The sequence below is a fragment of the Pleurodeles waltl genome, chromosome 10 (genome assembly GCF_031143425.1).
Source record: "Pleurodeles waltl isolate 20211129_DDA chromosome 10, aPleWal1.hap1.20221129, whole genome shotgun sequence".
Lineage (NCBI taxonomy): Eukaryota > Metazoa > Chordata > Amphibia > Caudata > Salamandridae > Pleurodeles > Pleurodeles waltl.
This window is the reverse complement of record NC_090449.1, coordinates 407,647,867-407,674,781: the sequence shown is the minus strand read 5'-3', so window position 1 is coordinate 407,674,781 and position 26,915 is coordinate 407,647,867. Positions and strand designations below refer to the sequence as shown.

Sequence of the window (26,915 nt, the reverse complement as noted above, 5' to 3'; positions counted from 1 at the left end):
GGAGGATGCCATCGACCTGGTTAAAGAAGCAGGCAGAGCAGCACTCATAGTGAATGGGGATTGTATTGTTGTGCATTTTGCTCAGAGGTCATATGTTGCAGACTTTTTCAATCAATTAGCCTGGGTCAGCTTTCCAATGGGTTGTTTTAAAGCAGTTCCATTGGGGTTTTTCTACTGGCCTGTTCCTACGCATACTCCACGCTTTGTTCAGGGGTCTTTGCTGAGTCGTAACACCTATAATGTATCGACATCTAATCGATTTTCATGCTTGGAGTTGGTGGATTGACTTGTAGTTAGAGATCAGGTGCAGCATTCTACTGAGGTGTCCCCTGAGAGTGGTGGTCTGTTGCATTCTGTGTCCTCAGGCCCCAGTCATTGCAGTGATGCTCCTAGTTTGGACTCTGATAAGGCGCACAATTTTATCATTCCACCTGTACCTCCTATCCCGCTTGGGCATCCATCCATTCAGGCAACTGCGTTTTAAAATGTTCATTTTAGAATGTTACAGGAATTACAAGTAAGATGGGGAATCAGAACAGGCTCAATCTAGTCTTGCGGTATGACACGGTTTGTCTGCAAGAACCGTGGTCCAGAAAGGGTGTCCATATTGATGGGTTTTTCTTGGTCCATACCCCAGCTGTAATATCATGTGGTGGGCATAACAAGGGGGGGGTCGTCTTACGTTGCTCTCTACCTCCACAATCAGGTGCACAACAAAAACTCATTTGAAGTCTCCCCACTTCCAAATAATTAGTATTCCTTTGGGAGATAAATGGTTCCGTGTAATGGTGAACTTTTATCATAATAATTTCATGCAGATAAATGTGGATATTATTACTGCTCTTGATAATATGTTGAACTCTGTTTTAGATGACTTGACATCTTCTATGTTATTTGGGGTGGTGATTTTAATTGTAGGCTGTGTTGTATTGGATATTCCAGAGTATTTGATATTCCTGACTCAGATCACAATGACCCTGCTCCTTTTGAACATTCCTCTTGTGGAGATTTTCTTAACTCGTTGTTAAGACTATCTCTTCGGATTACAGTGGATCTGTATGATCATCACCCGGTGGAGTGTATGTTTTTTACGGGGAGAGGTAATGTGAGTCTGATAGATTTTATTGCAGTCTCATGCCCCCTCAGTCACCGGGTCACCTGGGCAGGAATTTCCTCTAATGGGCTGAGTGACCATTATCCGCTGTACCTTCACATTGATCTTGGAAGGGATGCGTTATTGCCCCCTTCGAAGGCTTTAGCCCAGGTGAGTTATGCAAAGAACAAAGGTCTTACTCGCAAATGGGCCTCGGTTGATTCTTCTTTTGTCCACAAGATGTTACTGAACGAAGCTGGAATACATATTTCTGCTTGCTTAAATCACACTCCTCCCCCTAGTGAGGTATTAAGTGCATTTTATGCTGTAAGTCAGTAGTTCCCAAACTATGCACCCGGTGAGCTGCGTCTGGCACCTGCTAAGTGGTGCACTTGCTGCCTCTTAAAAAGTACAGTATGAAGTGTTCCTTAAGATATTTTGTTTCATTCTACCAAAATACAGTAGTATCTCAGACTTATTATAGTACGAAGGGAGGGTGCAAAGTTATGCTATTACAAGGGTGCGTGCAATACACGGATTCACTTATGGTTACCTGACATTGGTTTTACCTTTTCCAACGCTTTCCTAAAAGGGTGAATATGGCGCCTGTACTGACACTATAAGACACAAAATCGCGGAATGGTTAGGCAGAATCTGTAATTAACACAATCCATGTTGTTTTTCAAAACAGTGATATTTTGAAGACCGAAGAAAATAACTTTTAAAGAATAAAATGTGTTCAGTAGCAATTTACTACGGAATGTGGCAGTAAATACAGTTATTGGCGATATGTTTATATATTGCAGGAGTTACGAATTTTCATGATTCACTAACTGGACCAAAGGCACCGTTGGGACAATTTAAGATCTTTTTAATTTTCTTCCATACTTGCGATCTTGGATAAGTAAAAGCTGCAACATGTCATGGAAAACGTGTTTCAAAAGTCAGGATTAAATGATCTAATTATTACTTGATGTGAGTGCATTGAGATTTAATCAAGTCATTAAAAGAAATATACACCCAGCACAGCTAAGTGTTACAACAAATACATCAATACTGTGATACTGTGATGCAGGTGGGGGGGTTACCAGCGGAAGAAGACAAAGTCCCGGGCAACAGCCCATTTAGCAGCAGTGTCCCATTTTTCGAAGCTAAAATGGGCAAGGACCACACAGCTTCCCACTACATTAGAACAGCCATGAAGGGTTGGAAACTCCTTGAGCGGAAGAGGCATGACACAAGACAACCAATAGATTTCGAAAGGCTGATCAGGTTAGTCAACGCCCCGGAGATAGTGGTGGACAATCCTTTTGAGTTCTCATTACTCAGGGCGGCCTTTTTTGACTGTATTATAGGGGCTTTCAAGCTGAGCGAACTGGTGGCCCCGGCAAAAAGAGACACAGGATCCGCTAGCTAGCAAGCCACAGATGTTAGAACGGATGCGGATAAGGTTCATTTTCTGCTCAGGAGATGCAAAACGGATCAGCTAGACAAAGGAGCTTGGATACAGCTCAGTAGCATAGAGGATCCAACGTACTGCCCAGTGTGTTGCCTACACTATTACTTGGCGATACAACCCAGTAGGGCGGGCCCCCTCTTCATACACACGAACGGGGAGACGCTGAGCAAATACCAGTTCATGGCAGTCATCCGCAAAGTCCTGAGGCAAGCAGGCTTTACCCACTCCTCCTTTGGGTCCCACTCATTCAGGATAGGAGCACCCACAACAGCAACACAGTATGTGTTGCCCAAAGCTGGCATCAAGGAAGTGGGCAAGTGGTGCTCAAACGCTTACAAAATGTATGTACAACCACATTTGCTATTAACAGGCCATGGCCCACCACGACTGCAATTGACAGATGTTTTTTGTTACCTCAACAGGGGTTCGATGTGGGTGGCTGGGCACTCGTTTATCCATACAATGCAAGCCTGGTGGAACCACAGTGGCAGTAGACCTTCAGGATGCCAGAAAGCCACAGATATGAAATGGTGGGACTAGCCAGGACTGAGATGGTGCCCCGAGCTTTTGGGGGGCAACGACCTTGCTCACTTGGGCAGGAAGGATCTCCTCAATGGCATTCGGCTGGGTTTAACAGAGGTTACAAGAGCATTTGGAAACACAACCATAATTTGGACTGAAATTATCCCCAGGCTCACATGGCATGGGGCCATGTCTAATAGTGCGGTGGAAAACTCCAGGAGAAAGCTGAATATTGCATTCAGTCAATACGGTAAGGCGAATGGCCTGAAGAGCATCTTACATGGCCTAATCCACAGGAGACGCCCAAAGTTATATGCCTAGAACGGGGCGGAAGGGATGGGTGTGTTTTGATCTAATCTATGAGCAGTCATGGTCCTAGCAGGGTGCACATGCACACAAAAAAGAAGAAAAGGACACTTAAAAATGGAGGGGGTGCCGCCTGGAAACGTCAGCCTCACAGGCGGCATGGGGGTAAAACGGGGTACAACTGTTGGTAAGGCGGCTCACTTAGTAAGTCAGTGTGCCAAGGAATGGCCACTCACCTGGGAATGCCTTACGGCAGAGTGAATGGGGCTGACAGGGGAAGTAAGCGGAGCATGGCACTCACAGCCCAGACCTGCCGGACAGATAGCAAGGCACAAAAAACATAAGAGGTAGCGAGCTGGGCCTAAATGGAAGTAAGAGGCTAACCCCCTCACAAGCATAATAAACTAACAAAAGTTCTGAGGACCCCGGAAACGGCATACATGATTACCTAACAAGCAAAAGTGCCAGAAAGGAGGACAAGCAGACGACAAGACTGGACAGAGATGTGATGACCCCCAATGTATTACCCAATAGCAATTTATGATCTATGACCGTCTTGTCACTCATGATTGATTTATGACTATGTCTTGATGATTTAGGACGCCTCAATGATTTATGACACGTTAATGGATTTTTATAACTGCTGTCACCTTCTGAGGCGTGACTGTGTTCCTGTGATCATGCATGCGAAATAAAGAAATAGCAACCATGTTTTCCAACATTTTAAAAAAGTGCATATGTCTGGTGTAATCATTTATTTCTAAAAAGTGAAGTGTGTACGAGGGGACTGGAATGAACCAAGTGCAGGGATTATGGGAGAGATGTGCAGCTAGCACCATGGACAACAGAAGGGAAGGAGGGTGCGTGTGTAAAAGGGAGAAAAACCACTGACAATGGAAGGGAAGGAAGGAGGCTGGGTAATAGAAGGAAACACCATGGACAACCGAAGAGAAGGAGGGCGGGAGCTTGAGAAGTGGCAACACCAGAGACAATAGAAGCAAGGCAGATGGGAGAACAGGGCGCTAGGAAAATACAAAAGGGAGCCTGCTGGAAAAGGCACACTCTGGTAGAGTGCTTACACACTAAGAAATAAATAGTGCTGGAACAATGAGCAGTGAAGGGACACAAGTAATACATTCATGATTCTGGGGAGAAATAAACACACAAAGATGGAGAGATAAACACACAGAGAGGAAGGATGCCTACAGCAGCTAACCAATAAAAAGCAAAGTAACGAGAGTGACAATGAGCCAACCAATGGGTAAGTAAAGGGGGTCTCTAAGCCCACTGTAAGGTAACTATAGTCTTGAAGTGCACTGTCTAGTTGAGACTTAATGAAAAGAGCAAGGTGCATTCCGTGAAGCCATGCCCCCGCCTATTTCAACTGGGTGGGTGATCCTTCTCTGAGAGAAGAGAGGTCATGGCCTCTGGTGACCCGCGGGGCCACCCCTTATGATCAAAATAGCACTCAAAATGTTGTTTGTCCATTGCATGCATTAAATGAGATTTGTCTGGCTATTAGAGTGGTAAACCATTCTGCGAAAATGAGAAGATGCTAATCAGATGGGGTTTCCTAAATTCACAGCAAATGAGTGGCTTGGTCGAGAGAGTTTGGTTCAACATGGAAGAATTTTAACTTAAGACGGAAAACTTATGTTATGACATTTTTATAATGTACTGCATTATTTTCAATATGTTGAGCGTGAAGCCACAATTTAATTAATTAATCTGCAGAATAAATTAGCTTCTCCAGTCCCAGTCACCCAGAAAAACATATTCCATTAACCCAACTAAAAACCCTTTGATCAGCACAAATACACTTGGAAAAACAAGCTATATCTCCACTCTCGCCAACAGCAATTTACGCTCCTGACGCATACTTTCACCCTGCTCCACTTTCTTCTTTTCTGTCACTTTCCAAGACAGGTGGTTGATTACTTTTCCTAGCAGACACCTCTTCATACTTCTAATAAATTTTACCCAGATCTCAATTCAATCAATAGTGCTTCATTCTGAATAAGTTTTGCTTCGAGGACAGCAAGCCAGTTCTTTTCCTTACTGAATTTTACTCAAAATGCACATTGTATCATTAACAATGATGGGCAAAAGACAGTTGAAGCGCAACTTATTACACGTAAAGACAGTTCTAACAAAGAATATCTGACTTTTAAAGGCTAAACTGCAACATTAGTTGTTCACAATCCGGCTGAAAGTTATTTTTGGATTTACTTAGCCTTTTATTCTACTTTGTGGAGACGCAGTGGTTAAACATCAGATCAGCAGAAAGGGCACGAGAGGGTTGAATGTTTTGTCCGATACAGATTGACAACTGCAACAAGCAGCATGTGTCAGCCGCGCAGCTTAAGCTTGGAAATTCATTATCGATTTTAGAACTTGAGTAATTCACTCCATTAAAGGCCATCTTGAAGCGAAGAACAAGGGGGAAGAAGAGGGGAAAAGACCTCAAAAATGGCAAGGTATTTCTCTCTTGGTTTGTGCTGTACTCGTGTTAGTTTCAGCGATCGAGGGCAACACCATGGACAACCGAAGAGAAGGAAGAAGGGTGCTTAGGAGGTGGCAATACCAGAGACCACAGGAGCAGGGCGGGTGGGAGTAACAGGGAGGTGGGGGAAGTAAAAAAGGGATCCTGCTGAAAAAGGTTCACTCTGGTAGAGTTCTTACAAACTAAGAAATAAATACCGCCGCAAAATGAGCAGCTGAGGAACACAAGTAATCCATCCATTCTCCTGGGAGGGATAAACACAGGAATGGGGAGAGATAAACACATGAAGAGGAAGGACGCCTACAGCACCTAACCAATAAAAAGCAAAGTAATGAGACTGACAATGAGCCAACCAACGGGTAAGTAAGAGATGGACTCTAAGCCCCAAACCCAATGTCCTGGGTACCTAGGGTACCATATCGTAGGGACTTGTAAGGAGGGGTCCAGTGTGCCGTACATAATTGGAATATGGAGTCACTAAAGTATAGTGACAAATTTGGTAAGAAGAGAGAGCATAAGCCCTGGAGTTCTGGCTAGCAGAACTTCAGTGACACAGTTAAGCATACTGACAACACATATAGGCCACAAGCCATGAGCACTGGGGTCCTAGCTAGCAGGATCCCAGTGAGACGGGCAAAACGAACAGACAAACAGGCAGAATTTGGGGGTAACATGCCAAGAAAGATGGTACTTTCCTACAATATCTAACCTCACACTACTGCCCTGAGTAAGCATTTAAATATTCAACTTTGCTACCCTGCAAGTTAAGTGCTAAAGGGGTGTACATGGTGATCAGCTTGGGTTCAATCGAAAGGTTAAAACTCAGGACACCATTGGTGGTAAAATGCTCCAATTCACCTGAAGTGAGCCCAGTAACCCCTGGTTGCCCAGCACTCCAGAAACACTCCCGACAAATGGTTATGTCTTATTTTATGAAAGTGGGGGTCCACCCTACCTTGGGTTGTGTTGTGCAAAGGAAAAAGAAACTTGAAGGTAAAACATTCCACAACATTATCAAGTGAAGAACATCGGGGATGGAGGTCAGGAGAAGAGAAGGGATAGATGTAGGAGATCAACGTAATGTCAATGAGCAGTTTGCTAGAAAGATGGTAGACTATATGCCTTTACAGTGGATGGGATAGACAGCTGGAAAGTGATCCTTGCCCTCAGTCCTCCTTAACCCACTTACCTTGATGCCAATTTTCTGATCAGCCTGTGGCAGGTGGGCAGCAATAAACCATTCTCCTGCAGCTGGGTTGGTAACATTCACAAATGTATTGTTGTGCAGGTTGCTGGTGAGGTGTAGAGATATGCTGTAAGGAGGACGGAAGGTGGTGTTCTTTGAAAACTCACTTCCTAGCGGATTTATCACTGGAGGTGCACCATGGCGAAAATGCCTAGAGACCAAAAGGACAAGATTTAAACAAGATAGGATTACAAATGGCTCCACCAAACACATGAACATGCTCAACAGTCATAACAAAAGAAACAAGCATTGGCAAAACCTACAGTTCTGGCTTTAATTTGTCAACACATGTGAACACATGCATTCAAAGTCACTGCAAGAACAAATGTTTTTCACATGAAACTCTTCCCTATTGGCTTTGCCAAAGCTGGGGGGAAAACACAGTGCTTCACATCAAAATGTTATTTTGCGTAAAGTGCTGAACATCCTCGCACTAGTCCTGTGTGCAATCCTTGTCCATCAATATACTAATTAGAGACACTGTCTTAATGAAGAGTTGTGTTTAGGATATCCTTGAATAGTAATAATAAAAAAAAAGAGTCCTAGACGGTAACATCCCCAGTGGTCTTGGCAAAGGTGCTTTTAGGGTGGGTCAGGTGGGGGCACCATAAGAGTGCTCTGTAATGACATTAGAGTGCACCTGGCTATTACTATCTCTGTGAAGCTCCCAGGTATGGGATAGTTCAAAGGGATGGATTGGATAGGGATGTGTACAGCTAGTTTTCCTGGAATGTGGACTGGGAGTGCTCGCTTGATGGGCTAGGGTTAACTCACTATTAAAAGCTGTCCTAACCTGAAGCCAGTTACACCAAAGTCAGCAGCAGTCCAGTGTAATAACATCCAGCTCTGTCTGCCTCCTCATAAGTACAGAGAAGAAGAACATGGGAAGGCCTGCTCACTTTCAAAAGTTCCTAACCAATTTTAGGGAGTCAGAAAAAAAATGGGAGAGTGAGAAAGTATTTCTTACATTCTTTTTTTCTTTTGGAGTGCCATTGAAGGGGAGGAGACTTTGGTGACAGTCAAAGGGCACTGTCAATGCCACGAAACTCATCCGTTTATTATATTTTGGACTCAGGTTATGGATGTGCAAATTAAGGCAGACAGAATCTAATCAAAAGGAGCACCACATTTTAACAGGCAGACTGGGCACTGTAAAGGAGCAGGCAGATGGTGCCAGACCTGTAGGCTACCGGAGCATACACATACTTCTAATCCTGTGTGCTTCTTCCTCAGGATCAGGGTGTTCTACTTGTTTGTAATCTTGCTAATGGCAGCCCTTTTGCTGCTAGAGTGAGGATATTAGGGGCTGGGAAGACCTTCCATGCAGGCAGATCCTGCATAGAATGGAAGGAGCACGCTGGGGTGGGTGATGGTGCGTAGGTTAAGCAGGGGCCTCGAGAGGTGTTGATAGCTTAGGATCATGGTGTCACTTCTTGTTGCCGCCTCATTTACTTTCACCTTTTGAATGGCTATCTCCAGAAGAAAAGGGTAGCAGCTCTCACCAGCTACGGGTCATAAAGTGTAGTCTGCCTGTAAATCCTTACACATGTTTTCCTAGGTGCTGTCTATACCAGCTTACCTAAGCCTGTATTGTATGCTACGCCGTGGTTGTGTACATAGTTGTAAGTGTGTTATGTTTATATAACAACCAACAAACTAATGAAGCCTATCTGACACAGCCTCTATGTCAGAGGCTTAATCTAGGTCACAGTAACTGCTGAGAACAGAATTAAATGTAAACCAACAGACAAGCAACAACATAGCAGCACACAGCATCCAATGTATTGAATAGGTACTGATGATTGTGGATGAATCTCCCCCACCACCCCAACAAGATGCGATTAGTGAGCCAAGAGTTAAGTCAGTTGTCATACACCTTAGATGTGGTCTATGTTTTTAGTAGAGATGGAACAAAGTTATAGTCAATGGAGCTATTTGCATAGCGCACACCTTGAAATTATATACTTCAATGTGCTCTTAAATGTGATGGTAAAGTAAAAAGAGGCACCGTGAAATATGAGAATTACCCTGGCTCACAAAAGTTAATAGAGTATGGAAACCAGCATTCATTCCACATTTGGTGGTTGCACAGGTCCGATATAAGGTGGGTAACTCTTCATCCTGTTTCATATCAAAGATTAATGCTTTGTCTAATTCTCTAAGGCTCTACAAGGTACACTGTATTTTATTTTAGTTACATTTTTATAGTACTTACTACCCCTCAAAAAGGTGCTGAATCTCTTTGTCAAACTCTGCTGATACATTTTTATAGTACTTACTACCCCTCAAAAAGGTGCTGAATCACTTTGTCAAATTCTGCTGACCGCACTACAGAGGCCAACACCAATCATAATATCCCTATCTGCCGATACTTCAATATCAAATGTCTAAACCACAGAAGACCTCAAGCCCCTTAAACTCCACCAAATCATCATTCCCAAACACCAGTATTTGCTGCAAGCCCCTCCTTTGTCTGCTCAAGGAGTACATGCTGTAAAAAGTCCTTCCTTCACAGCCCATGCAAGCTTTGATCTGTAGTTGCAAATACAGATTACCATAGAAGTGTGCGTCTAGCACCTCTGCTCACACAAACTCCGAAAGAAAGGAAGTGCTTTAACAGTTCTCAAGACTGTTAGAATCTATCCAAGTCCTTGTTCCTTTAAAGAGGACATAACTCCACCCATAAAATAATTGTGCACATAGAGGCACTCATTATGAACCTGGCGGTCTGGACCGCCATGCCGGCGGTGGCGGTAATTGCCACCAATGGCATGGTGGTCCAGACTTCTGTATAATGAACAGGGCTGAACCGCTGCGTTTGAAACGCCGCCAGGCTTCCGCCACCAGGCAGCCTGGTGGCATTTCTGATCCGACTGGGCAGTGCTGCAAGCAAAGCTGCCCGCCAGATGATGAGTCAGATTCCACCAGCCTTTCCCTGGCGGTGTGAAAGGCTGGCGGAATGAGTGACTCTGGCCCTCCCAGGGGGCCCCTGCACTTGGCATGGGCAGTGCAGGAGCCTCCATGCATAGCCCCATGACGCATTTCACTGCCCGATTTACGGGCAGCAAAATGAGCAACGGGTGCTGATGCACACACCGTACTACATTGCCACCAGCTCTACTTGGAGCAGGCGTTAATACCCAGGCCCTGCATCCACCTGGGCCGGCTGGCGGAAACACTATCTCCAACCGCTGGCCCAGCTGGATGTTTATTATGTGGCTGGCGGGGGGTTCTGCGCACTGGTGGTCTTCTGTTGACCATCAGCGCTGATCTCGGTGGGTTTACCCGCCAAGATTGTAATGACCCCCTTAATGTTCGAACAAGGTTGATTCACAGGCTTCTGGTGTCAGGCGGATTCAGGAGTAATGAAAAGTTCTTTCTAATGGCTCAACACTCTAAAGAAACTGCTGGCGGGCGTGGCCAAGATGGCGGCGTGAGCGGACGCGTTGGTCCGAGCTCTGCCGCCTAGGCCTTAGATTTGCTGCCCGTCCCCAATCGGGAGGGCACGTGAGGCCCGGGCGGGATGCCTGGAGCTGCCGGGCACCGGGGGCCCGAGCACTGAGGGCGCCCGCGGCCGTTCATCTGGGCCGGCATTCGCGAAAGGAGAAGGCGGCGGCCCGCAATGGGCGCCGGGCCCGGAGTCTAGAGACTTGCCAGGAGGCAGCGGGGGTACGCTGGTGCCCTTGATGGGGGCTGGGCCTCCCTGAGGAGACGGGCTGCGGCGGGGCCTCGCCGGTGAGCCCCGCGCCCGATTTGAGAGACGGCTGGGCCTGCCTGCTGGGCCCTGTGGGCGGAGACCCCGGAGAGGACGGCGAAGGGGCGAGGACCCCCTGGAGCAGCAGTGTTCGGCTGTGGCAGGGTCGCAGTGGGTCTTGGAGGCAGGTTGGCGGTGCGGGAGGCCGTTGGTGGCCTTTATCTGGCATAGAATAGAGCTGTCTCTGGGAGTGGCCCTACGGAGTGTCCTGCAGAGGAGAGGCTGTCGGCTGCTGGTGAGGGGCCCGCCGAGGGGAGTACGGCGCCCGGTGTTAGCGCGCAGAGAACCGACTGAATACCCGAGCTGTAGCTGCCAGAAGGTTTAGGAGATGGCAACCTCCAAGTCCAAGCGGGACAGGTCGGTAAAGAGACATGTTGACGGGGGGACGCCCGGTGCCGGGGGGGGAGGGGCCTGAAGATCCACCAGTCACAAGGTCCCCTGAGGCAAGGAGGGAGACATCGGAGGACGAGGCGGCCCCAGTCACCAAAGGATTCCTCACCTCCCTGTTTGAATAGCTCCACGGGGACCTGCAGGAACTCCGCAAAGATATATCACATGAGGTGAAGGAGTTGCGAGTGGAGATTTCGTCCCTGGGTGAGCAGATAACCCAGGTTGAGGATGGGGAAGCGGCCCGCAGCGAGGAGGTGGCTGTAGGAGGCTGGACTGGCTTGTAGTGAGTACCAAGGGGTACTTGCACCTTGCACCAGGCCCAGTTATGCCTTATTAGTGTATAGGGTGTCTAGCAGCTTAGGCTGATAGATAATGGTAGCTTAGCAGAGCAGCTTAGGCTGAACTAGGAGACGTGTGAAGCTACTACAGTACCACAAGTGTCACTTGCACAATATCATAAGAAAACACAATACACAGTTATACTAAAAATAAAGGTACTTTATTTTTATGACAATATGCCAAAGTATCTCAGAGTGTACCCTCAGTGAGAGGATAGGAAATATACACAAGATATAGAAACACAATAGCAAAAATATGCAGTATAGTCTTAGAAAACAGTGCAAACAATGTATAGTTACAATAGGATGCAATGGGGACACATAGGGATAGGGGCAACACAAACCATATACTCCAAAAGTGGAATGCGAACCACGAATGGACCCCAAACCTATGTGACTTTGTAGAGGGTCGCTGGGACTATTAGAAAATAGTGAGAGTTAGAAAAATAACCCTCCCCAAGACCCTAAAAAGTGAGTGCAAATTGCACTAAAGTTCCCCTAAGGACAAAGAAGTCGTGTTAGAGGAATAATGCAGGAAAGACACAAACCAACAATGCAACAACGATGGATTTCCAATCTAGGGTACCTGTGGAACAAGGGGACCAAGTCCAAAAGTCACAAGCAAGTCGGAGATGGGCATATGCCCAGGAAATGCCAGCTGTGGATGCAAAGAAGCTTCTACTGGACAGAAGAAGCTGAGGTTTCTGCAGGAACGAAAAGGGCTAGAGACTTCGCCTTTGGTGGACGGATCCCTCTCGCCGTGGAGAGTCGTGCAGATTGTTTTCCCGCCGAAAGAACGCCAACAAGCCTTGCTAGCTGCAAATCGCGCGGTTAGCGTTTTTGGATGCTGCTGTGGCCCAGGAGGGACCAGGAGGTCGCAAATTGGACCAGGAGGTAGAGGGGACGTCGAGCAAGACAAGGAGCCCTCTTAGCAGCAGGTAGCACCCGGAGAAGTGCCAGAAACAGGCACTACGAGGGTGCGTGAAACGGTGCTCACCCGAAGTTACACAAAGGAGTCCCACGTCGCCGGAGACCAACTTAGAAAGTCGTGCAATGCAGGTTAAAGTGCCGTGGACCCAGGCTTGGCTGTGCACAAAGGATTTCCGCCGGAAGTGCACAGGGGCCGGAGTAGCTGCAAAAGTCACAGTTCCCAGCAATGCAGTCTAGCGAGGTGAGGCAAGGACTTACCTCCACCAAACTTGGACTGAAGAGTCACTGGACTGTGGGGGTCACTTGGACAGAGTTGCTGGATTCGAGGGACCTCGCTCGTCATGCTGAGAGGAGACCCAAGGGACCGGTAATGCAGCTTTTTGGTGCCTGCGGTTGCAGGGGGAAGATTCCGTCGACCCACAGGAGATTTCTTCGGAGCTTCTAGTGCAGAGAGGAGGCAGACTACCCCCACAGCATGCACCACCAGGAAAACAGTCGAGAAGGCGGCAGGATCAGCGTTACAGAGTTGCAGTAGTCGTCTTTGCTACTATGTTGCAGGTTTGCAGGCTTCCAGCGCGGTCAGCAGTCGATTCCTTGGCAGAAGGTGAAGAGAGAGATGCAGAGGAACTCGGATGAGCTCTTGCATTCGTTATCTAAAGTTTCCCCAGAGACAGAGACCCTAAATAGCCAGAAAAGAGGGTTTGGCTACCTAGGAGAGAGGATAGGCTAGCAACACCTGAAGGAGCCTATCAGGAGGAGTCTCTGACGTCACCTGGTGGCACTGGCCACTCAGAGCAGTCCAGTGTGCCAGCAGCACCTCTGTTTCCAAGATGGCAGAGGTCTGGAGCACACTGGAGGAGCTCTGGACACCTCCCAGGGGAGGTGCAGGTCAGGGGAGTGGTCACTCCCCTTTCCTTTGTCCAGTTTCGCGCCAGAGCAGGGCTAAGGGGTCCCCTGAACCGGTGTAGACTGGCTTATGCAGAATTGGGCACATCTGTGCCCAAGAAAGCATTTCCAGAGGCTGGGGGAGGCTACTCCTCCCCTGCCTTCACACCATTTTCCAAAGGGAGAGGGTGTAACACCCTCTCTCAGAGGAAGTCCTTTGTTCTGCCATCCTTGGCCAGGCCTGGCTGGACCCCAGGAGGGCAGATGCCTGTCTGAGGGGTTGGCAGCAGCTGCAGTGAAACCCCAGGAAAGGCAGTTTGGCAGTACCAGGGTCTGTGCTACAGACCACTGGGATCATGGGATTGTGCCAACTATGCCAGGATGGTATAGAGGGGGCAATTCCATGATCATAGACATGTTACATGGCCATATTCGGAGTTACCATTGTGAAGCTACATATAGGTAGTGACCTATATGTAGTGCACGCGTGTAATGGTGTCCCCGCACTCACAAAGTCAGGGAAATTGGCCCTGAACAATGTGGGGGCACCTTGGCTAGTGCCAGGGTGCCCTCACACTAAGTAACTTTGCACCTAACCTTTACCAGGTAAAGGTTAGACATATAGGTGACTTATAAGTTACTTAAGTGCAGTGTAAAATGGCTGTGAAATAACGTGGACGTTATTTCACTCAGGCTGCAGTGGCAGGCCTGTGTAAGAATTGTCAGAGCTCCCTATGGGTGGCAAAAGAAATGCTGCAGCCCATAGGGATCTCCTGGAACCCCAATACCCTGGGTACCTCAGTACCATATACTAGGGAATTATAAGGGTGTTCCAGTAAGCCAATGTAAATTTGTAAAATTGGTCACTAGCCTGTTAGTGACAATTTGGAAAGAAATGAGAGAGCATAACCACTGAGGTTCTGGTTAGCAGAGCCTCAGTGAGACAGTTAGGCACCACACAGGGAACACATACATATAGGCCACAAACTTATGAGCACTGGGGTCCTGACTAGCAGGGTCCCAGTGACACATAACAAACATCCTGAAAACATAGGGTTTTCACTATGAGCACTGGGCCCTGGCTAGCAGGATCCCAGTGAGACAGTGAAAACACCCTGACATACACTCACAAACAGGCCCAAAGTGGGGGTAACAAGGCTAGAAAGAGGCTACTTTCTCACAGTGGCGGTCCTGCAGCGGGAGGTTATACGCTTGCGGGAACAGCAGGACCTCCTTCAGATGACAGTGAATCATTGAGAACCACTCGCGCAGACACAATATCCGCATTAGAGGAGCGCTGATCGGAGCGGAGAAGGATGACATTAGAGACTTCGTGGTGGCGCTGTTCCGCTCAGTCCTGGACCTGGAGGCGTCCCAGGAGATCGTCCTGGATAGAGTACATGGTGTGGGCCGAGCTGGCGGGGCCGGGGACCATACGCCGGATATCCTGGCATGCGTCCACAACTATGGGCTGAAAGAAAAAATTTTGCAACGGGCACGCAATCTCCTGCAGGTCCACTTTAGAGGCTATCACTTGCAATTATACCAGGACCTGTCGGTTCGGCAGGAGTTTAAACCTATCACAGAGCACTGGCGTGCCCATGCCGTGTCCTAAACATGGGGCCACCCATTCCGCCTTGTTTCCCCTGGGAGGACCAGCTTCGCCAGGTGAATTCGGTATCTGAGGCTCACCGGGTCCTGGGCCTGGAGGGGGACACTCAGGGCTCGGACTTGAATCTGGGTCCGGCGGGAGGAAATCGCCCGCAATGGAGGAGGAAGGAGATAAGGAGGAATCAGCAACGACCTACTGAGTCGGAGCGGATCTCAGAAAGTCAGTCGGCTGTGTGCAGTGTAGCGGCTGGGACAAGTGCCTAGGCGAGGAATGACGGAGTGCTACTGGTTAGAAAGGGGTCGCTGACTGCGGGCCTGTGCCCATTTGAGCGGGCCTGGGCGGCAGAGGCGATGGACATAACGGGTGAACTGGTGTGGTTCTACGGCCCTGTCAAGACTTTTCCTCTTTGGGGTGATTGTTAGAGGACTTTTCTGTTATGAGCACCTGTTGTGCATTATAGATATATGTTTGCATGCTTCCCTCCTTGTCTGGTCATTATGGGCCCTCATGGGTTGGTCATGTGACTTGGAGCGACTGAGGTGCTGTTCTGAGCCTTGGCCCCTCTGTGGTTCCTCTCCCCCCTTGAGCGATTTCCTCCCTGTGTTGGTATGACAATTAAGTGCTTAAGCTTGAATGTCCATAGGCTTAACAGCCCAACCAAGCGGTTAGCGATCCTGTCCGGTCTAGAGAAATCTGGGAGCCATATCTGTCTATTACAAGAGACCCATCTCTTACACAAAGATACGTTTTGCATGCGCTCAAGATGGTTCCCTAGACAGCTTTGGTCCTCAACAACTACAAAACATGCAGGGTGGCAATATTGCTTTCGAGGACCTTTGCGGGGGAGATAGTTGGGAAGGTACACGAAGTCCCAGGTAGGTTCCTGGCTGTAAGAATAAGGCTCAGGGCCTTTTCCTTCACCATTGCTTCTGTTTATGCTCCGAACTCCCAACAGGAGACCTTTCTGAGACAGTCAGTTTCCCCTATACTTAGTTCACCTGATAGCGCCATTTTGGTAGGGGGGATTTTAATCTGGTGATGGATAACGAGCTCAACCACTCGGGCCAACGCTTTGGGCAGGCTGGAGCATTGTCAGAGGTGGGGCGTCAATGGCTGGTTGAGTGTGGGTTGGAGAATGTGTGGAGGAAGTCGCACCCCACACTCCGAGATTATTCCTTCTATTCAGCGGCGACCAAGACATATGCACGGCTTGATCTTTTTCTGGCCTCACATGAGTTTATGCTCCGGGTCAGAGAGGCTACGATTGAGCCCAGAGCCTTGACTGACCATGCCCCTATTACTGTTGAACTTGCCATGGAGGTAGGTCGCGTTGGCGCACCGAGCTGGCGCTTTAGAGACTCCTTGCTTCAGAGCGAGATGGCGGTGGAGTCGCTCCGGCGTGCGATTAGGGATTATATTAGCTTTAACGACGATGGCAGCACTTCTGTGGAGATTATGTGGGAGGCGCTGAAGGCAGTAGTGCGGGGTGAGGTGATGGCATTGTCTGCGAGGGATAATAGAGCCAGGAGAGAGGGGAGGGAGAAGCTAGAGCAGAGGGTAGCTGTCCTGGAGCGCTCCCATAAATCCACTGGCGCGCCTAGAATCTGGTGAGAGCTGGAGAGGGCAAGGCAACAGCTGAAGCAACTGGACTGGGATAGGGCGGAATACGCGGTAGTACGACTTAAGCATAAATACTATATTGGGAGAAATAGATGCAGAAAGCTATTGGCGCAACAGTTGCGAGCGCAGCGTCGGCGGTCAAATTGGTTCGTTCTCCTTCCAACGAAGAGGCCTGCACGAGTGACCAGGTTGCCGAGGCATTTGCGGGGTTTTACTGGGGTTTATACACGGCGGAGGAGCGGGACGACGCGGCCCTGGACTTATATTTAGAGGGCATAGCAATCACTCCTCTTGGTGAGAGGGAGGCGTCCCTGTTAGACCAGCAGATAAGGACAGTTATATCGGCGATTTCCCGTCTGAGGAGTGGGAAGTCCCCCGGCCCTGACGGGTTCAACGCATTGTTTTATAAGACCTTTTGTGTGGAACTCACCCCGCTGCTCGTGAGGCTTTTCAATTCTTTTCGGGCGACAGGAACCTTGACGCCGAGTATGTTGGACGCTACCATTGCTGTTATACATAAATCGGGCAAGGACCCAGTGGAGAGTGCTTCATATAGGCCAATTTCCCTTCTTAATATAGATGCCAAACATTTTACGGGGATTCTTGCCTACCGCCTTAATCCTTATATGCCGGGTCTTATTGATCCGGATCAGTCAGGTTTTATTCCAAATTGACAGTGTGGCGATAATACGAAGCGACTTCTGCATCTGCTAGATAAAATGGATAGATCTCGCAGAGAGGCGCTTTTCCTCTCCATCGACGCCGAAAAGGTTTTCGATAGGGTTCATGGGCCATATCTCTAACGGGTCCTGGAGCGCTTCGGTCTGGGCCCGGGCTTTAGATCTTGGATTCAATGCGCCTATCGGTCCCCTAGAGCAGCGGTTCGAGTTAATGGTGTGCTCTCTACGCCGTTTCCGGTCAGGCGTGGGACCAGGCAGGGATGTCCTCTTTCCCCTCTCCTGTTTGCGCTATATATGGAGCCCCTCGCACAGCGCTTGCGGGACAGCCCCTTGGTTTCTGGTGTGAAATTTGGCGGAGATCACCATCTTATTACTCTATATGCAGACGACGTGATTCTTACCCTTGCGGAGCCAGCAACCTCTTTACCTGCGCTTATAGAGATACTAGTTGAGTTTAGCCAGGTTTCGGGATTTAAAATGAACATGCAGAAGTCTCAGGTCCTTAGCCTGTCGTTGAGTTCTGATCACGAGGAGGACTTGAGAGCTCGATATTGCTTTATTTGGTCGTCCTCGCATCTTTCCTATCTTGGGGTTGAGTTGGCGAAGTCTGCCGCAAAAACGGCAAGCCTGAACTACAAGAAGCTGGTTCGCGACATACAGCGGGACCTGGATTTGTGGGGGAGACATAAGCTGTCTTGGCTGGGTAGAGTTTCCGCGGTTAAGATGACAGTCTTGCCGCGAATACTACACATGTTTCAGGTGCTCCCATTAACCCCACCTTTCCGGACGATTGGCACTCTACAATCGGCGGTCCTGAGATTTATATGGGAGGGTCGCCCTGCGCGTCTACCGCAGCAGGTTTTATATTGCCCCAAGGGTAGTGGGGGATTGGCGATTCCGTGTTTTCTGAGATATTTCCAGGCAACACAGTTGCGCTTTCTTGTGGAGTCGTCCACTCACGGAGAAACACTGGTGCTTTATGGACCAGGCGGTGGCGGGCTCTCATATATGGAAGGAGCCTTGGCTGCGGCGCCGGCACAGGGCGGAAGTTCTTTATTCTTCCCCGAATACCGGAACAACGTTACGTGTATGGGATGCAGTGGCTTGCCGTTTAGGGCTGACTTCTTTTCCGTCCCAGATGACCCCCATAGGCGCGAACCCTGACTTCGAATCTGGACTCCGTTTGGAAGCCCTGAGACGTTGGTACGAGGGAGGCTGCAGGAGGGTAGGAAGTCTTTTCGATGAGCAAGGGGTGTTATCCTTTGACCAGATGAGAGAGGCGTATGGCCTAGTGGAGTCGGACAGGCTGATGTACTATCAGGTCCGGCACTGGGTTCTCTTGCCGGCGAACAGAGCTTTAATAGATAGGCCACTTACGCCATTTGAGAAATGGCTGTTCCTAAAGAAGGATGATAAGAGAATCATCTCAGAACTTTATCGGCTTCTACAAGGGGAAAACCGTCCGCTTAAGTCAAAGGGACAGTTGAGATGGGAGAGAGAGCTGGGGAGAGAACTCTCGGATGAGGAATGGGACAGTAAATTCTATAGAATTCATCACACAGCATATAATGCAGCAGGGACAGAGACATCATATAAAATCGCTTCATACTGGTACTACACTCCAGCGCAGTTGCATGCATGGGACCATGATAAGTCGGACCTTTGCTGGAGGGGGTCCGGAGCTACAGGTACACTTGTGCATTTGCTTTGGCACTGCCCCAAGTTACACCGATATTGGGAAAACATTATAGATGACATTGATGCAGAGTTCCAAGTTAAGATCCTGAGACTCCCTTGGTACATTTTATTGGGCCTGCCCAATCCCCTTACTTTTCCTTTAAGATCTCTAAAAGGGAGGCAGATGGCTCTAGCACTTGACGCAGCGCTGCAGCTGCTCCTAGCTCTCTGGGGTACGGACAGGGTCCCGACGCGTATCTCATGGCTCTGGAAGCTGTGGTTTATCCTAGCTATGGAGAAACTTACACTAGCCTCTCAGCAGCGGATAGGAGATCTGGGCGACTTGTGGAAGCCGTTCCTTCTGATTCTTTCCGCAGAATTTACTGAACTGACATGCCCGATCTACCTGAGAGTCTTGAGGCTGATTTGAATTCTCGGTTGGAGTGCTGTGGGGGAGGTTGCTGGGGGGGCGCTGAGCTTGGATGATGCAAGGGGTGGAGGAGTGGAGAGGCAGCAGGAAGACATTGTTTTTCGGACGGAGGCATAGTTGATGTGTTTTTATTAATATGTTTAAGTGGTTCTCATCTGTGGGACTGACATCTGGGAAGACTTGGGCATTGCCAGTGGACACATGGCTCTGCAACAAGAGGTCTGGTTGGGTGATACCTCTAGGTATGGTCTTGGGATTTATGAGAGGGACCTCTGTATGAAGATACGAAATTGCCACTGTGTTGATACATTTCATTTTATGGCCTGCGATGAGCTGTGTTTTGTATGTTTACATTTTGTCTAAAAAGCAATAAACAGATTTGATCCTAAAGAAACTGCTGGTTATTACCCTTGCTATGTTTCTGGAAAAAGTTAGTTAGGGTGGGTTTTGAAACTCATGTAAAGGTTAGGCCAACAGCTCCTCAGAGCAATCAGCCTATATGCTCAAATAAGTGGATCTAATCCTTAATTAATATGATTTAAATGGATACATTTAAAGACAACTAAAGATATTATTTGTGCTTAATCATCTATTTTGATTGACACTTCAAGGAGAGTCTCTTAGACATTATGCAAAAGTATTTCTATTCCTCAAAACACGTTGCCATGAAAATACATTTTGTTGTAGTCCTGAACATCTTTTAAGTTAAGTTATCTTGATACAGGCTTCATATATTCTGTGGGGGTGCGATCAGGGCTACAGAGAACACGGACGTCAATTTCAAAACTCTTGACAGGGATTTTACGTGATTTATTTGAGTTATAGGAGAGGTGGAACAAATAATATAATGGTAGCTCTTCTTTTCTTTCCTTTGTTTCTCTTCTGCGTGATCTTTGGGCCGGTAAGGTCTTTAATGGTTTTCTTTACTTTCTCTCAGGTGGCGAGCTCTGGGTGTCCCCCTCTTGGTATCGCGGTTTCCTCGGAAGAACAAAGAGGACACAGCAGGTAAGTGGGACGGTATTTCCTTCTCTTAATTTTGGGGTTCAGTGCGGGGAGGGGAGGAGGTGTGAGGGGAATATGAAGTGAACAATCAAGAAAACAATTAAAACAGGTGGTGTTTTAGTGGGGCAGTTAGGAGTTTGTGAGGGTATGCTGTTCTGAGCTCTATTTAGGTTAAAGGTCGAGTGGGTGGGTGCCCTGGTAGTTCCCCAGTCCCTGTCTTCCCCCTTTTTACCTCTCTCCCCCTCTCTGCCTCCCCTTCTCCCTCCTTATTGTGACTGCCCTTGAAGAGGGCACGTACCTTGTATAGCCACGACCCTCCTGGGCCGTGGCAGGCTGTCTCGTTTCCTCTCGGTCGTTCCGGCACGGCTGTCTCCTCCCGGTCGGGGTTTTTCCTCGTCTTCTTTTCTCCTCGCAATGTGGATCCGTGGCGTCTCTCCTGCTCCGTCTTCTGTTCGCCGTCTTCGATCGCGGCGTCTTCCATTTTTAGATGTTCGGCAACCCGGAAGTCCGGGGCCGATTGCCGTCTCCGCCCCCACGCGTCTCCTTGATGACGTGGGCGGAAGCTGGAGGAGGCGTCTGGTGAACGCCAATGTCGTGTAACGTAGGCGAGGCGAGCGACGCCCGCCTACACACCCCTTCCCATGAACGGGACTGGTATAGGACCGTGGAGTCCGGGCAGCGGGAGAGAAAGTCAGCGGGACATTGATGTGACCCAGGAATGTGACGGACCTGAAAGGTAAAGGGTTGTTATTCAAGGAACCAGCGCAACACTCGGGAATTGGTATCCTTATGGGATGACAACCATGTCAAGGGTGCATGATCAGTGTAAAGGATGAAAGGACGACCCAGGAGATAGTATTGTAAACACTCTATCGCCCACTTTATGGCAAGACATTCCTTCTCGATGGTAGGATAGTTTGTTTCCCTAGGTAACAACTTCCTACTGATATATACAATAGGGTGATCATGTCCCTGATCGTCCGGCTGTGCTAATACGGCCCCCAACCCGACATTGGAAGCGTCGGCAAAAAGATGAAAAGGTCTGGAAAAATCGGGACATCTTAACACGGGTTCAGTAGACAGGGCTTCTTTGAGCCAGTGAAATCCCTGGAGTTGTAAGGGGGAAAAAGGAGGAAGGGTGTTTGAGTATTGCTTCTTCAATAGGTCAGTAAGGGGGGCCGTAATGGTCGAGTACTGTGGTATAAACCGTCGGTAGTACCCTACCAACCCCAAAAATGAACGAGTTCCTTCTTAGTTTTGAGAAGTGGTATCTGTCTAATGGTGTCTACCTTATCTTTTTGTGGACTCAATACTCCCTTACCGATGACATAACCAAGATATGCAATCTGGGTCTGTCCTAGGACACATTTTTTTGGGTTGGCGGTAAGGCCTGCGGCTGCCAGCGCAGAGAACACTTTCCCTAGATGGAGGAGATGGTCTGGCCAGGTAGAGCTAAAAATGACAATGTCGTCGAGATAGGCAGCCGTAAAGTCATGGAAGGGTCTCAAAAGTCGATCCATCAAGCGTTGGAATGTAGCCGGGGCACCATGAAGGCCGAATGGGAGGAGGTAAATTGATATAACCCCGAAGGGGAAACGAACGCTGTCTTTTCTTTGTCTGAGGGAGCTAAGGGAATCTGCCAATATCCCTTCGTCAGATCAATAGTGGACATAAAACGGGCCTGCCCTATTTTTTCAAAAACTTTATCTACCCGGGGAATGGGGTAGGTATCGAAAAGTGACACCTCATTGAGTTTCCGAAAATCGATGCAGAAGCGGACCGAACCGTCCGGATTCGGCACTAATACTATAGGAGAGCACCATAGGCTTGTGGACGTTTCAATGACTCCAAGAGATAACATTTTTATTATCTCTTCCTCTATAAGGATTTTTCTCGCTTCGGGGATTCAATAGGGACGTAGGCGCACAATTTTGCCCTCGGGTGTTCGAATATGATGTTGAACCAAAGAAGTTTTTCCCGGCAGTTCAGAGTAGAAGCTGGCATGACTTTGGATTAGCCCCAATATCTGCAGTGTCTCCATCTCAGAAATGGACTCATTGATACTGGGGAGTTTTTGTGGGTCTGGTTGGGAGGTGGGGCATAGTTCTAACCCTAGTGGGTTAGTCGGGGTGATCAGGTACCCCCTTGCGGGTGCATTGTTGCCGTTTTCCGGGTCCTCCCATTTCTTTAATAGATTGATGTGATAAATTTGGGTTCGTCTTGGGTGGTTATTTAGTTCCCCCAAATAGGTAACCGGGGTGACCGCTTTGATTATCCGATACGGCCCTTGCCATTTGGCTATTAGCTTATGTTCAGAGGTGGGTCGTAGGATTAATACCTTATCGTTGGATTGTAGTACCCGTAGTTTGGTACCCTGATCATAGTAGGTTTTTTGATTTTCTTGGGCTTTCTCTAAATGGTGTCTTACATCCTCCCACACCGTCTGGAGATGGGTCTTTAATTTGTGAATATAGTCTAGGATGGGTCGCTCCTCATTGTTCTCCTCTTCCCAAAATTCCGCCGCCATGTCAAGTAAATTGCGGGGTTGTCTCCCAAATACAAGTTCAAACGGGCTATGCCCGGTAGAGGATTGCTCATGTGTCCTTATTGCATACAACACTAGGGGAAGTTTCTGATCCCAGTCTTTTCCCGTCTCGCTCACTATTTTCCTCAAAAGGGTTTTGATCGTGCGATTATATCGCTCCACTAAACCATCCGTTTGTGGGTGATATACTGATGTCTTTATCTGGAGAACACCTAGGGACTTACATATCTGTTTCATAAGTCCAGATACGAACGGTGTTTCCTGGTCAGTAAGGATTTCTTCAGGGAAACCAACTCGGGAAAAGAATGTTATCATGGCTTGTGCAACTGCCTTAGTGGTGATACTGGTAAGTGGAATCGCCTCTGGATACCTGCTCGCATAATCGACTAGGACGAGAATATGGGTGTGTCCTTTACTCGATGGCAAAAGGAGTCCAACTAGGTCCATACCAACTCGTTTGAATGGGGTATCGATAATCGGTAATGGTCGTAACGGGGCTCTCCTAGTGGCTCCCGGTTCAACTAGTTGACATTTTGGGCAGTGGGCACAATATTGTCGGATATGCGCATATACTCCGGGCCAGTAAAACCGTCTCAGTAAGTATTCCTCGGTTTTCTCCCGGCCACAATGACCTCCCCCCGGTTGGTTATGGGCTAGGAAGAGTACCTGTGTTCTGTACGGTTCGGGAACTACGAGCTGCCTCTTTTCCCCATTCACGCTTGTGGTTACTCTATATAGCAAGTCCTTGTGTACCAAGAAGTAGGGACCTACCTCTCCAGTAGAGGCATTTTTGGCATTCTTCCAGGCATTCACTAGGGTAGGATCTTCGTGTTGACTCATTCTAAAAGATATGGGGGCACTGTCTATATTGGCCACTAATCTCTCCTCTTCCTTCCGATCTTGCTTAGTTGCAAATCTCTGTTTCTCTGCTCTCCTTTCCTTTCGGGTTAACTTTTTCCTTGTGGGGGGCTACTTATAGAATCATCCCAGAAAGGGGCAGTACCCCACCACTCATCCACCGGATTATGCTTCCGTGTTTGATCCAGGATCTCATTAAACCTCTGATAATCAGTCCCAATGACGCACTCCTCTATTAAGTTATCCATGAGTCCCACGGAGAGGAGGTCAAGGTGAGTGTTCCATTCTACTTCTACCACTGAAAGGGGATACTGAGCACGGTCCCCATGAATGCAACATATCGTTACCCAATGATCATCAGTAGTTTTTACAGGGTGGATTATACTACGACGGATTACCGACTGACTACATCCAGAGTCAATCAAGGCCATGACCGGAAGTCCATTTATCCGAAGGGGGTGTTTGAAGGACACATCACTTTTTCCCAGGCATAGGACTCTTCCTCGAGTAACACCTATTTCCATCGGCTCTACACCCTCATGTTTTTTTGGACATCGGCGGGCGATATGACCCCACTCCCCACAACTGAAACACTGAGGTTGTTGCATGGGACTTCTCTCGGTACTCCGGGAGGTTCCTGGTTCTTCCGCTGTTCGTCTGGGTGGGAAATGAGGAGGAGCTATAGGCATTTTACCCAAGGGCCGGGGTTGTTGATGTTTCACATCTACAGACCTGTGGTAGGCGCATGCCAGGTCAACGGTTGTCTCGGTGTCTATTTTAGGGTGCTGCCTTATCCAGTTTCGGGTGCTGGGCGGAGGGAATCAAGGTACTGTTCTAAGATAATGACTTTGATAACGTCCTCACGGTCAGTCCCTATGGGTCCCAGCCACTTTAGTCCCAGGTCCTTCACCCGGTAATAATAGGTACGTGGGTCTTCGTTGGGTCCCCATTTAACCTTTCGGAATTTGACCCTGTAATACTCAGTGTCATGTCCAACACGCTCTAAAATACTTTTCTTTATCTCAGACTATGGGGTGGTGCCACCTGGATTGACAGCCTGATAAGCGGATTGAAGAGTGCCCGTCAGGAGGGGCGCAATGTATTGGCCCCACCTATCCTCAGGCCATTGAGCTGAGGAGGCTACTCTTTCAAAGTTCGTGAAAAAAGAATCGGGATCTTCTCCCTCCTGGGACTTCTGCAATACTGAACTTGGCACATTTGGATGTACCTTGCTGGCAGCGATTGTGTCGGTCAGTTTTTTTAAAGCAGTCTCATGAACCAGTTGATTACTGGCCATTATAGTGGCCTGACTTTTTAGAGCGGATTGCAGGGCCTCTCTGTCCTCCTTGGCCTCCCTTTGTTGCGCTTCCCACACTAATTGGAGGTGGCGCTGACCTTCTGCAAGTTGATTGATCATGTCCTCTAGACTGGGTTTGGCCTCCATAGTAGTATTGCCTCTGTATGCCCGTATGGAACCAAAATCCCACTTCTGACACCACTGTGGGGGTGCGATCAGGGCTACAGAGAACACGGACGCCAATTTCAAAACTCTTGACAGGGATTTTACGTGATTTATTTGAGTTATAGGAGAGGTGGAACATATAATATAATGGTAGCTCTTCTTTTCTTCCCTTTGTTTCTCTTCTGCGTGATCTTTGGGCCGGTAAGGTCTTTAATGGTTTTCTTTACTTTCTCTCAGGTGGCGAGCTCTGGGTGTCCCCCTCTTGGTATCGCGGTTTCCTCGGAAGAACAAAGAGGACACAGCAGGTAAGTGGGACGGTATTTCCTTCTCTTAATTTTGGGGTTTAGTGCGGGGAGGGGAGGAGGTGTGAGGGGAATATGAAGTGAACAATCAAGAAAACAATTAATACAGGTGGTGTTTTCGTGGGGAAGTTAGGAGTTTGTGAGGGTATGCTGTTCTGAGCTCGATTTAGGTTAAAGGTCGAGTGGGTGGGTGCCCTGGTAGTTCCCCAGTCCCTGTCTTCCCCCTTTTTACCTCTCCCCCCCTCTGCCTCCCCTTCTCCCTCCTTATTGTGACTGCCCTTGAAGAGGGCACGTACCTTCTATAGCCACGACCCTCCTGGGCCGTGGCAGGCTGTCTCGTTTCCTCTCGGTCGTTCCGACACGGCTGTCTCCTCCCGGTCGGGGTTTTTCCTCGTCTTCTTTTCTCCTCGCGATGTGGATCCGTGGCGTCTCTCCTGCTCCGTCTTCTGTTTGCCGCCTTCGATCGCGGCGTCTTCCCTTTTTAGATGTTCAGCAACCCGGAAGTCCGGGGCCGATTGGCGTCTCCGCCCCCACCCGTCTCCTTGACGACGTGGGCGGAAGCTGGAGGAGGCGTCTGGTGAACGCCAATGTCGTGTAACGGTAGGCGAGGCGAGCGACGTCCGCCTACATATTCCAATGTGATTGCACATTTTGCAGCCAACATCTGTTTCGCCATTTTAATGTAGCATGCAAGCCTAAGGCTTTCTCAAGGCTGAAATAACATAAACATAAAGCAGAAGAAAGAAAACCATAGCATCATAATCTATAAGGTTACCTTTGTTTCCTGTAAAAAAAAGATCAAGAAAAGACTAATGGTAAGAAAGGGGGCTAATCTTTGTGTTATCAAAAAGTAATGAGGTAGCTTTGAGTCACAAATCACCAGAATCGCGCAAAATGTGACACTGATATGGCATCTGGCATAGTGTTAGGTAGTTGTTAGGTAGTCATATGAACACTGATTTTGTATATGGACCCCAAAAATCTGACCCCCCCCCCCCCCATTTTAGGCATGTGATGTCATAATGCAAAAAGGCCCGCCACAAGGGCCAGTAAATGATCTTAAATGTAATATTAGTCTTCCAGCACATAATTGTAATGGTTTTTTAGCCAAGGATTTTAAAAATGTTGCACTTTAATTGACTCATAGTACACTATGATATGTATGTAGATATATGGTAGATATACAGGGCATTCCACACAACTTGCTCACCCCTCTTAACTTTTGAATGACTAAAGATAGAAATTTCAAACAAAAATCATGGTTCATCAACATATGTCTACTTTATGTGGTTGCTATTTTA

At 48.2% G+C, this 26,915-nt stretch overlaps 1 protein-coding gene across 4 annotated transcripts in view; it reads right to left on the bottom strand.

Moving 5' to 3' along the window:
• PGAP6 (post-GPI attachment to proteins 6) overlaps nucleotides 1-26,915 on the bottom strand; it is a 960,879-nt gene that overhangs the window by 888,852 nt on the left and 45,112 nt on the right. For all 4 annotated transcript variants that reach the window (XM_069210651.1, XM_069210654.1, XM_069210653.1 and 1 more), the window contains exon 3: nucleotides 7,073-7,280. In XM_069210651.1, the coding sequence (XP_069066752.1) occupies nucleotides 7,073-7,280 (208 nt within the window). The remainder of the gene's footprint in view (nucleotides 1-7,072; nucleotides 7,281-26,915) is intronic.